The 12,465-nt window shown below is 54.8% G+C and overlaps 1 protein-coding gene across 2 annotated transcripts in view; it reads left to right on the top strand.

Annotated features, from left to right (window-relative positions):
* Positions 1–12,465, top strand: part of LOC118017779 (regulator of G-protein signaling 3-like) — a 70,262-nt gene extending 57,797 nt beyond the window's left edge. For both annotated transcript variants that reach the window (XM_035015996.1, XM_035015997.1), the window contains 2 exons: positions 4,771–4,893; positions 9,352–12,465. In XM_035015996.1, the coding sequence (XP_034871887.1) occupies positions 4,771–4,893; positions 9,352–9,459 (231 nt within the window). In that variant the 3' untranslated portion in view covers positions 9,460–12,465. The remainder of the gene's footprint in view (positions 1–4,770; positions 4,894–9,351) is intronic.

The following is a 12,465-nucleotide window of genomic DNA, read 5'->3' as shown; positions in this document are numbered from 1 at the left end:
CAAGGAGCCCGATGTGGGATTTAATCCCAGGACCCTGGGATCATGACCTGAGCCAAAGGCAGACACTTAACGACTGAGCCACCCAGGCGCCCTTCACGGGACCTCTGACAAGCGGTGTATCTTCATTGTCTAACATACAGGTGGCACCCAAAAAAGAAAGTGGGGCAAGAGAGTCAGGAGTTTGAGGGATTTTTCCCATTACATTCAGAAAGCCTCAGTTGGCTGGGCGGCCCCAGCTTTGGGTGTTTCCCAGCAGTAGGTCCTGGGTGGGATTGTCCTAAATAGTGCTCGGCCCTGGAGTCTCTGTTCTCCTGGACAGGTATCCCTCAGCCCCTGGGAGCCCAGGGGCAGACGCAGCTCCCTCCTGGCTCGAGAGCACCGGGGTCCCTGGGACAAAAGGGCATGTTGGTCAAGGACCGGTCTCTTAGAATCTGATCCTGCGCTCCCTTCATTGAAGAGTTTGCGCTTTGGGGTTAGGAAGACCTAGACTTGAATCTTAGCTCTGCCATTTCCTGACTGAGAGGTCTGGGCAAGTCATATACTCCTCTCTGAAACAAGGCTGATGGGGCCTACCTGGCAGGGCTGTCGTAATGATTAAATGAGATTCAATAAGATACCCTGACCAAAGCACTTAGCACAGAGTCTGGCACACGGTGAGTGTTCCATAAATGGAAGTTATTATGATTGTCAGCTTCATAATGGGGGGAGAGCTTTTCATATTCATTTATTCTCCATTAGAGACATCACCAATGATTTATTGACCTTTTAAAAAGAAAGCTAAAGGGCGCCTGGGTGGCTCAGTTGGTTGGGCGACTGCCTTTGGCTCAGGTCATGGTCCTGGAGTCCCGGGATCGGGTCCCGCATCGGGCTCCCTGCTCGGCGGGGAATCTGCTTCTCCCTCTGACCCTCCTCCCTCTCATGCTCTCTGTCTCTCATTCTCTGTCTCTCAAATAAATAAATAAAATCTTTAAAAATAATAAAATAAAATAAAAAATAAAAAAATTAAAAGAAAGCTAAGAAGAATATCTCATGTTCCTTGTACATATAGAGTTATACAAATGTGGTAAGATTACAGGCTCTGGAGGAGGCAGAAGACAGACTTTGACTGTCCTTTCCTGAGGTCTCCTGGGGCCGCTGACTTAGCATCTCCAAGCCTCAGTGTTCTCATCTGAAAAATGGTTCAACGGCTGTGCCTTTCCTTCCTACCTGTGTCATCAGGTCATTAGAATTAAAGGTTTGTCAAGGCGAGTGAACAAACAGTAGCAGAAGGGGTTTTATTTCCTATAAAGATAATACTAATTTAGGAACAAGGACGTGAGGCAAGATGGGGGTTTTAAAGAGGCCAGGAGGACCTGGGTTTCTGGTTGGATTTGAGGATGCTCATGTTTGAATGCAGAGGTCCAGGCCCAGTGCTGCCCCATCAGGAGCCCTGTCTCTGGGTGAGTTACGTGAGGATGCCTTCAAGGCTGCTTACAGCCTCAGCCCTGGATCCTGGTAAGAGGAGGGCACGGTGTGCAACGGCATTGAAACCAGTGAGTTAGATCACGTGGGGGATTAAGAGACAGCCTTCATATGTAGAGCAGTCAGGCAGGCAGTGGGGTCCCTGATTGGGACAGATGTGTGCAGATGGGAGTTCAGCTTCCCTGGAGGGAGTTGGTTCTGTGCTTTCTCTCTTCACCAGGCCAGCCTCCAAAATCTCCTAGAAAGGAGCCTAGGGAGCAAGGACCTCCCCAAAATGTTTGCCCATCTAAGACAGCCAATCCCTGGCCCCGGGCCAGGCCTGGGTTTAGGTCTTTGGTAGCTCAAAAGGCTTCTGGATTCCCTAGCATTATGGGGCTTTCGGCTTCAAGCTCTCAGAGCCAGAGACTCAGCCCTGAACTCTGCTGTTGAGACAGGTCATACGGTCACCATCCCAGGCAGAGAGAAATATGACTTTCTAAAAAGAGATTATCCACAGGGCAGGGGAGAGGAAGTGGTTCTTGTGGGTGTCAGTAAAATGGAGATAATCACAGCTTCTACCTTGCAAGGTTGTTGGAAGAAATATCGAGACCCCACTGGTGAGGTGCTTAGCACTGTGCGGGGTACGGCATGTCGGTGGGGGGTGACTCAAGATGAGGATGCTGGTAGCCCTGTAACTGTGAGGAGGCGGCCACCATCCTAGAGCTCAGAGCAGTGCTGAGTAGTACAAGACGTTACCAGTGAGCTCTGTGGCTGCCCTTCGAGCCGCTGGCTGACTGAGCTCTTCGAAGGCTTTCGTGCTCTGGTCGCTTTGGGCCCACTCTGCAAGGAGGAGCATTCCCGCCAGCCGGCAGCAGCCCAGTCAGGGCCTCCCGGGGCGCCTCGGGTTTGGGGGATGAAATCTCAACGGGTGTTTCTGCAAGGCTTTGAGCCTTCCTTCTGCTGCTCACTGGCAATAAGGGCCTGGAGGAGGCCCTTGGCTGCTTGGAGCCTTGGTTTTCCCCTTCCTTGAATTGGGAGTAACCATCCAGGAACCTCCCTACCTCTTCATGCAATTGTCAAGAACAAAATGAGAGCATGGGTAGGAAAGTGCTCTTTAAAATGGATAGTTAGATAAAAGGAATTATTATTAAGGCAGAATTCCTGCTTTGGCACAGAAAGAAAAAGGGAGGTTTGGCTCCAGGAGATTAAGGGATTTGTTGAAGCCCAAAGAGCTAGGTAGAGGCAGGACCAGCTTTGTGGAGAGATGGCCTTTCCAAGCTGGAAGGGACCGTGGTCCTTGCCTCTCTCCTCACCTGGCAGGGGAACATGATGAGACAGGGAGCCCAGGACCCTCTGGTCAGCTCCTGCCCTGCCTGGCTTCCCTCAGGGGAATCTTGGGGTATTTTTTTGCTGGGCCTGTCCTTCCCCTACAGCAGGCTGGGAGTTCTGAGAAGTGGAGGGAATCTGTTGTTAAGTGGGAGGATTGCCTCCCCATATCCGCCCAGTTCCCTGAAGCCAAGGGGAGGCAATTTCTTCCCTCTCTCCTCTGATGCTTTTAGGAAGATCAGCTTCTGAGCACTTTGGGGCAGGAGAAGAGTGGCTGGCGCGCTTGGGAACACTTAGCAGGGGAGCTGGCCCCGCCCTGAAGGGTGGCATCCCTTAGGGTTCGGGGGGATAGCAGAATAGAGAATGTCCCCACATGCTAGTTGATGATGCTGGTAACCATCTCAGCTCAGAGCCCTCGCATGTGCTGTTCCTTCTGCCTGGAACAGTTTCTCCCAAGCACTTGCCTTGCTGGCCTTTATCGTTCAGGCCTTCGCCCAAATGCTGCCCCTGCGGAGAGGCCTTCTCTGACCACCAGGCTCAGACGGGACCTCTCCGTTTTGGCCTTTCCCAATTGGTTATGATATTATTTCATTGTTTCTTGGTTTATTGTCTCTTCCCCAACCTGAGGGCCAGAGCTCAGTCTCTCTTATTTGCTTCTTCACCCCCAGGAGCTAGAACAGTCCCTGACATGTAGTAGGCGCTCAATAACTATTTATTAAATGAGCAAAGTACAGAGCAGTAACAACGGTAGCTGCTGTCTGTCGAGGCCTCCGATTGTTCTTGTGACTTACCGGCTCAGGAGCTCTGAGAGGGGGTCATGTCATTCCCACTCCCATTCGACAGGCTTTCCTAAGGTGCACCACTAGGAAGTGGCAAAGCTGGGATTTGAGCCAGGCCTGTCCAACTGCAAAACAAGGAAGGACTGCATAGAAACACTGTCTTTTTCTCTGTTCCAAGCCATCCAGCTCATGCTCTCAGCTCCCTGGCTGAGCTCATGTAATCACAGCCCTGTGAGGTTATAATCAAATTCCAGCGGAGTTGGAAAGAGCCTGCAGTCCCCTGACCAGAGTGTTCTAGAGTGGATGATAGCCCTGGGCATGCTCTACCGCCCCCCCGCCCCTCCCCCCAGCACGCTCCTACTCCCCGCGGCCGCCTCCCTGGGTCTTGGCAGAGCCCTGATGCTTATGCCAAAACTGGCCTGGCTTTGACCTCATCCCGGAAGCCCCTCCGGGAGCTTACCAAGGCCATTACTTGCCCAGTACTGTGCTGGGCCTAGATGGGAAAGGCCTTCCTGGAAGGATTTTCTAGTCTAGCTGGGGGGGACGAGACTGCACTTAACGAGGTTAGATGGCAAAGCGAGATGGGAATGACAGCAGTGCTAGTGCTGGAGCCTGTCCTTGCACTTGGCTGAGCTGAGGAGCCCGGGTTGGACCCAGCTCTGGTGCCAGGCACGCGTGTGGCTGTAGGGGCCACGTGACTACGCCCGCATGAGACTTTCAGAAGGGACCTGAGTTTCTGTTTGAGTTCTCTTGGTATGTCTGTCCAGCTGCCCATCTAACCTTGGCCTTGTGATCAGATCGTGTGCCCAGGTGGGGGGAGGGGGGCTCTGTGAGCAGGCCGGAGACCTTGGCCCTCTGGGTTCCCCATGTGCTCCTGCAGCTGCCGCCTTGTGCTGCCTGTCCCCGGGGGTGACCTCACCATTTCTGTCCTGTGGCTCTCCACAGGCCTCCACTGTGTGGGGAGCTAACCCTCCCCCCCTCCCCCACCCCAACCCGCGGGCACACGCCACTCGCTCGCCAGCTGGCCCCCGAACCAGCTTCCTTGCTCCTCTGGCTGCCTCGATGTCACTGGGGATTAGTGTGCATTTGTGGCTTTTAGTGCCCCCCCTCCCCCCCCGCTGCTGCAGCCTCACCCTCTGGAGCTCAGGGATGGGCTTGGGCCTGGGAGCCCCCTGAACCAGGGAGCAGCCCTGACCATCCTCTCCTCTGTTTTCCCTGACGTCAGAAGGCAGAGTGCTTATTCACTTTGGAAGCGCACTCGCAGGAGCAGAAGAAGAGAGTGTGCTGGTGCCTGTCGGAGAACATCGCTAAGCAGCAACAGCTGATGGCTTCGCCCCCGGAGAGCAAGGTAAGGGCCTGGCCGGTGGCCGCCGCCCTGGCTGCCTGGCTTCCCCGCCCCAGCCCAGACCTGCAAGCCTCCAAATTGAGCTCGGGACCAGCTCCAGCTTAGGACTTGGATCTGAGCAACAAGCTCTTGGCAGGGAGGCCCGTGCTTGAGTGTCTCTCCCCCTTGGCGTCTCACGGGGTCTACCGGGTGGGTTTTGCATGGCTCAGGTAGAGCGACGGAGCCTAAGGGAGCACGGCCATTGCTTCTCGGCTCTGTTCAATGGTTTGCCTCTGGCCAGGTCGAATCTGGGTTGGCCCGCTGCTGCCGCCTGGCATGGAGTCCCCCTCTGCCATGCGGTAGGTCGTGCCCAGGGGTAGCACACGGGCGTTTAATGCTGGCTGAGGGCCGGCATCGTTGGGAGGTGATGTCTGTGGCAGAAGCTGTTTCTAGTTCGCTGCAGGCCACAGCCAAGTGGAACCAAGTGGAGTTTGCTGGGGACTGGGGGCTGGCCAGCTGGAGCATCAGGGAAGATTAGAACCTCCCAGCTGAGGCTGACCTGGGATGGGCGCCCTGAAGCAGCTGGTCCGGTGCCTGTGGAAGGGATGGGACAGGAGCCAGATCCCGGCCTTCCCCTTTGTCAGCCGGATGCTAGCCACCGGGCCCAGCTGTAGTTCCCATTTGTGAGTCAAGCGGGGGGCTTCTCTTTGGTGAAAGTGTTGGCCATTTGGGGGTTTGGTCTGGTTGGCTGCAGGAGGATCTGAGTGGTTGGTCTGCTGGCTCAGGGGGAGAGGATGAATGAAAGCAAGTGGCAGCCAGTAAACTTGCCGGCCTGTTTCTTCTTCCCATGTGTTTGGCAGGCATACGGTGGGGGCTGCGGGGACAGGCCTGCTAAGGGCAGGAGGTTTCTGGGCAGCCTCCTCTGGAGCAGTGGTGGTAGATAGCAGCCCAGCAGCTAGTCCTGAAGGAAGGGAGTAACAGTCTGAGGCTCCTGTAATCTCAGACTTGAAAGTTATTTTGTTTTATACTAGCCAGAAGCAAGAGTAACTTTGATGAAGGGGGAGAGCGGGAAGGGCACGGACTTCGACTCATACTCTACCGCTGACTGGCAGTGTGACCTTGGGCAAGTCACTCGACTACTCAGTGCTTTGGTGCCTCCATCTGGGAACAACAGTTCCTCCTCCGAAGTGTTGCCAGGAGAGTTAAATGAGATGGTGCATACGCAGTTCATGGCACATTGCCTGGGACGCAGCAGGTGCTCGCTCAACCACAGCGGTGGGGCGTGCACCGCCCCCAGCTCTGCCCCAGCAACCTGTGGCTACCCTCCCATTGTCCAGTTCTTCTACTGATCAGAGACCTGTTGCTGAGGCTGTAGGCTGCCTTGTACCCTTGATCCTGGCTTGGTCACAGTCAGAAACCAGACCATTCTCTTCACTGGGGCGGTCCCTGGGATGATCCATGACTAAACTCATGCCCCCCAGCTTTCTTATATTTTGGGCTTAGCTCCTTCTGGTGTGGGGGGAAGAGTTCTTTCTGCTTCAACTTCAGAGTTTGCAGGCTCTGGAGTGTGTTGGCAACTGTCTTCTCGGTGCCTTGGGCAGTCTGTCCATCTTCGGTTGGGAGGACAGTTTGAGTGGCTGAAGGTAGTCTGCATTTCTGAGACAGGCTCTGGGCACTGCAGGCTATGGATTTGGCTGGCTGACACTGGAAGGTCCCCAGAGTTTGGGGCCCAGCTTCGGGGCCACGCCGAGACCTGTGGGCGCCCTGGGCTGGCAACAGTTAGACGCCCCTTCAAATCAAAACTCTTTAAATGTGTGTTTAATGGAGCAGCTGTGTGTTGGGTAGGAAAAGGGTAAAGAAGGAGGGCCTGAGCACTGGGACAACCTCAGAATTGCCTCCTTGCCTGAGAACTAAACCCTGGCGCAGCCCTACGTACCCCACTGGACCACCATCCTTAGAAGGGAGTTATGTAACCATGTTTTGTTAGGCAGGCAGACCCCTTGGGGTCCCAAGCCCAACCTCCCCCACCCCCACCCCCACCATACACACTTCAAGAGTCTTAGCAACTTATTCCTTCTGGTCCCTTACAAAAAGCTCCCCGAGAGAAATTCTGGTAAGTATGATTTCTCCAGGCCCATGGAGTTCCAGGAGGGCTCTAGCAACCTTAGCAACTTGGCCTGGTGGCCATCCAGCTGGCCCACTGGTCGTCCACCTGTGCTCAGCTCCACCAGGTCCCGGCAGCCTCGGAGGTGACTGTGAACATCTTTGCCAAGGGCTGGGCCACAGCCTTTCTGCTAAGGTTGCTGACCTCCAGGGAGAGAGAAGAGGGAAGACCAGGCAGAGCTCAGGCCCCAGCTTCTTGCTTTTCAGGCAGAAAGAGTCCTGCTTGATTAATTTGTCCTGACTGAGTAGCATGCTTTTTTTTTTTTTTTTTTTAAATGCCTTTCCTTTCTTTGTTCTTTCTGAGAATGCTCCGCCTTCTGCTGTACATGGGGGAAGCCTTTCCCCAGGCTGCTCCCAGCCTTAACTCAGATGCCTCTCTGGGGAAAGAGGGGTTTGCAAGGGAACTCCCCAGAGTCCCATGCCGCCCCTTCTCAACCCTGTTCAACAGTGTTTGCTGATACCCTGGAATGGGGGACCCTTCACACATCTCAAGGAATGCAGAGTTCTTCCCAAATTTGCAAACCATAAATGGGATGCCCCGAACATGAAATGCTTGTTGGGAAAGGCAGAGGTATTGGAAGAAGATGGATTCCAAGAACAACAGAGAGGCAGCTGGGCCACTACCTGTGTGTGGCCTCTGGCAGCTTCTTCCTCAGTGGTCCTGATCGGGCATGGGTCAGGTGGCTCTTTCTGGCTCTTTGAACTTTGGGATTATCCTGAAAGCTTCCCATGGAAGATTATCATGGAGGGCCTGGGGTCATGCAGTCTCCATGAGGGAACCCTGCCCTGCAGATTCCCCCAGGCCTGGATTGCTGTGAACTCAGCTGCCTGTAGCGGCTGGGTCCATTGGGGAAGTCACAGGCTTTCCGTGCTGTCCCCGGAGTACCTGTGGGTTGCTGTCTGGGTTGGGGGGGGCTCCAGCTGGGGCAGTGTGGACACAATGAGGCAGGCAGTGTCTGGCCTGAACCCCTTCTCTGGGAGCTCTGTTGCCTTTCTCCAGCTCCCTCTAAGGTGCCCGCGGTTAGGGACGGGGCTGCCCTGGGTCGGCCCGTGTGAGCTCCCCTTCTCTCTGTAGAATTAAGACCCAGCTTCCTTCCACTCACCACTCACCACACCCTTCTTTCTCATCAGAACTCTGCCTACTTGCTTCAGGATCTATTCCTGGAGGGAACCTACCTTTCTTCTGCCTTGGATAACTTTTACTAGACTCCCCGCCACGGGGAGTGCTGGGATGCTTCTAATCTAGAATAACTCACAGGTAATCCCACCTGGGGCCACTGAGGTTCTGAGCCAGTAGGGACAAATAGGTGCATCTTATTTTGGTTATTCAATCAAATACACATAACAAATGCCTCCTCTGTGCCAGACACTAGGTTAGATCCTTTGGGGTCACAGAGATGGATGGGACCTGTCCTATGGAACTCTCCTTTCATTGGACAGAGGTGACTGGGAATGGCGATCCACGCTTTAAAGGCTGTGCCTGTTGCGTCCTCAGAGCCGTCTGGTGGGGTCTGGGCCACACATTCGTCATCTCCACTCTGTGACCCTCCACTGAGCCCCCACCACACGCACAGCACTGGCCTGGGCCACAGGAAGGCTCTGAGGAGATTAGGCTTCCGACAGCCATCAGGTAGGCGAGGGGCGCAGGGCATCAGGGACTGCTCCGTTCTCGGGGTACTCCCTGGACTCCACGGTGGGAATGCACGGATGGATCTGCCACGTTCTTTCCTTGCGAGATCGCAGTCCAGGGGCGGAGACAGATCTGCCAACGGATTGCTCAAGAACGATACGGCAAGTGATATGGGAGGTGTAAACTCTTACCACTTTGTGACCTCAGGTGGGGCACCGAGCCTTGCTGAGACTCAGTTTTTTCATCAGTAAAGTGGATGGATTAACAGGGTTCTCGTGACGAGTAAGCTCATGTCATGTGCACACAAGAAGAACTCTGTGAACTAGCTGCTTTTGTTACCATTTTAAAGCTATGTTTATTTAGGACGATTCTTCTAGTGGCCTTGCTTATTGAAGCTGAATGCTGCTACCCTGAGCGCATGGGATGATCGCTCCATGTCACTGCCTGGTAACTGCCTGCTGTGTTCCAGGGTGCAGGCAGGGAAACTGAGGCCTCCTGGGCCTGCTCTGGCTCTGAGACTTCTCCCAGATGTGACGCCTTGTCATCTCCACTGGTCAGCTAGAGGCGGGGCCCCGGTGATGCCAGGGTCTGTCTGAGCACCTTAGGAAGGAACAGGGGCAGGTCCTGGAGACAGGCAGCCCTGGCCTTAGTAGACAGCGAGCTAATTCCAGTTCTGTCTGGTTCCACAGAAACTCCACCCTTATGGCTCTCTCCAGCAGGAGATGGGGCCGGCCAACTCAACCAATGCTACCCAGGATAGAAGCTTTACCTCATCAGGACAGACTCTGATTGGCTGAGCAATCCCAAGGGCGGGACTCTGCTTCTGGCAACTTAACCCTTTCTTGGGCATCCCCTACCACACAGTAACCTCACCTCAACTGGACCCAAAACGGAGGACCAAGATGGTGGGCCTAGGGTCATCTGAAGGGAGTGGCCCCACGGGTGTGTGTGGACTGGCATCAGAAGGACCACAGTGGTATGAGAGGCCCTATGGGCACGTCCCAAATGGAGAAGACTCAGATTTTTCCCTACAAGGAAGAAGGAGGAGAAATAGCATCTGGGCTTCCCGTGGTTCCAGGGCCCGCCTTGGGGGCGTAGGAGAGGTTGGCAGAGGTCAGCCATGACGGAGAACAATGTCATCAGCCTCCGCTGCCAGAAGACATCTCCACGCAATCACTTCTTCATCTATTCTCATTCATTCATTCCTTCATCCAGCAGATATTTGGGGGGCATCTACTTTATGCCAGGCTCTAGACTAGGAACTGGGGATTCTGTGGAGAATGAGGTGGATATGGTCTCTGCTCTTTTTTTTTTTTTTTTTAAAGATTTTATTTATTTGAGAGAAAGAAAGCACGCATGAGAGCACGAGGGACAGGGGCCAGAGGGAGAAGCAGACTCCCCACCAAGCAGGGAGCCCGGAGCGGGACTCGATCCCAGGACCCTGGGATCATGACCTGAGCCGAAGGCAGATGCTTAATGACTGAGCCACCCAGGCACCCCATTGTCTCTGCTCTTATCAAGATACCAGTCCTAGTAGGGGAGTGAGCATTAAATAGATCAACACCAACACACACACACACACACACACACACGTGATTACAAACTGATCACCTATGAAGAAAAGAATTCCTTTAAGAGAGAATATTACTGTGTGTGTGGGTGGGTGGGGGATGGGCAGGGAATGTTTAAGTTGAGACCTGCAGGCCAGAAAGGAGTTAGCCAGTCAAGGACTTTGGAAGGAGTGTTGCAGGCAAATAGAACAGCTTGCGGCGAGTACCTGAGATGGGAAGGAGCTTGGCATGCTCGGGCCAACAAAGGCCGGCGTGACTGGAGCTGAGTGAGGAGGCAGACCAGGTGGGTGTGTGGGGGCCAGGTCACGCAAGTGCATGTGCAGAGATCAGTTAAGGGGTCCCTTCGGTCTTCCAGGTGAGGAGCAGTGGTGGCCCATCCGGGATAGGGATAGTGGTTGGGGAGGTAAGTATGGGACTTTCCAGACCCTGGGATGTGGTGGAGGTTCTGGAATGAGAAGAGAGAATTCCTGGCCCCACCCCCCTTCTCCTCCACTGTGTCTTATTCTCTCAGTGATGCAAGTGAGCACTGGAGCCTGCCTCACAGAGCCTCCTGGCTGGGCCTGGGCGGGCACCAGGGCCGAGTTCTAACAATGGCCCTGGAAGGGGGGGGAGCAGCAGGGGCTTCACGTGGCCCAGGTGGGAAGTTCACAGCCCCCAGGCCTCAGCAGGGACTGCCTGTGCTGTCCCTCCATCCTGTGCTGAATGGCCCGACAGGAAGCTGGGACTCAGCCCTCTGGAAGTGGATTTGGTTTGCTTTCTGCAGAGCTCCCAAGGCTCAGGGACTGGGGCTAGGTGTGGCTCAGCTAAAGGAAGACCTACTGGGGGACAGTGATTAGAGCCCAGCCTGCTCACGGCCTGGAGCAGCTCAGCTCTCATGCCCTTCTCTAACTGCCAAGACCTAGCGGGAGGGAAGCCGGAGGTCACAGGTCCGAGTAATATAGCTCCAACACAAAAGGTATATGTAGGACCATAGTCACTTACATAGAAAAAGGGGGTCAAAGAGGCTGGAGAGATGGCTCAGGCCAGAAAAGCCCCTGGACCTTGGATGGTCTCTGCATCGTGTCCTGTAAGACCTTCTCAGTGCCTTTAGAGAGGGCTCTTATGCCTGGTGAGGTTGCTCAGCGGCTGTGGCCACTTGAACTCCAAGAAGGATGGCCCAGAAGAGAATACTACGTCCCTGACCTCCCATGTAGGCAAGATCAGACATCCCCTGAACAGGGGGGATGGAATGTATCGGCCAGTGACCGGGCTGATGTCCCAGCGCCGCAGGGAAACCGGCTTGGCCCGCTGCCTAGCGTTACACGGTGTCTGTGGGCCAGGACTCAGCCCGCAGGGTTAACTCTCAGAGGCGGAGCAGCTGCGTCTGCACAGACAGCAAGGGGCACTTTGATTTCATTTGATTCCCTTACAAAATGACATTAAGGGGAATGTGAGGCCCGGGAGAATTGCCTGTCTGGGAAGGCAGCAAGCTTGACTCTCTGGGACCTGGTCACCAGATAGGTGAGGACGACAGGAGCTCTGGCCACAGGGACATGGAGAATCCGAACACAACACCGAGCCCCAGGGGCAGGGCTTTCCTCCCAGCTTGTCCCCGACCCGCCGCCGACCTGAGTGGCGCTCCCGTTGGGGTCCTAGGCCCGGCCGGCTGCCGGGGGAGCGGACATCAGCTCCTGGAGAGCCCGGGCCCATCTGGCCAGGGACTGTGGTGAGCCACAGCGCCATCGGCGCTCTGCCTCTCAAATCGATGAAACAATTCACTGGGCTCCACGGGCTTGAGAAGATGAAATATGACCGGGTGGCTGGAGCTCTTCAGCGTCCCAGTCCGTCCCCACCGTCCGGGATGATGGACACGCTATGGAAACTGCGTCTGAGAGTCATAATCACGGGAAACACGGCTGGGCCCCACCCTCCACGTAAATCATGCTAAGAAGCCTACACAATGGTCTCTTTCCTGATGGTCCAATTGTCTTGGTTTGGTGTCTGGGGCCTGGGAGCCGGGAGGACGGGAGCATACCATTTATTGTTGAAAAGGCCATCTGTGCGATTTGAATACAAAGTGATCCTTTAAGTTCCCCTCACACCCTTGGATCCCGTGCTTTCTTAGTTCGCAGGCGCTGGGTCTTTTTGAAACTCTGTCTCTCCTGTAAGTAGCCTTGCCGGGTCTCTGCTGGCCTGGCCTTTTGACCTTTTGGGAGCTGGGACCTGTTGGAAATAATGTTGACATTTCTTTAA

The sequence above is a fragment of the Mirounga leonina genome, unplaced genomic scaffold (genome assembly GCF_011800145.1).
Source record: "Mirounga leonina isolate KUSES-001 unplaced genomic scaffold, KU_Mleo_1.0 Mir_170, whole genome shotgun sequence".
NCBI classification, from domain to species: Eukaryota; Metazoa; Chordata; class Mammalia; order Carnivora; family Phocidae; genus Mirounga; species Mirounga leonina.
Note: the sequence above shows the minus strand (reverse complement) of the source record. Positions and strands in the feature narration are given on the sequence as shown.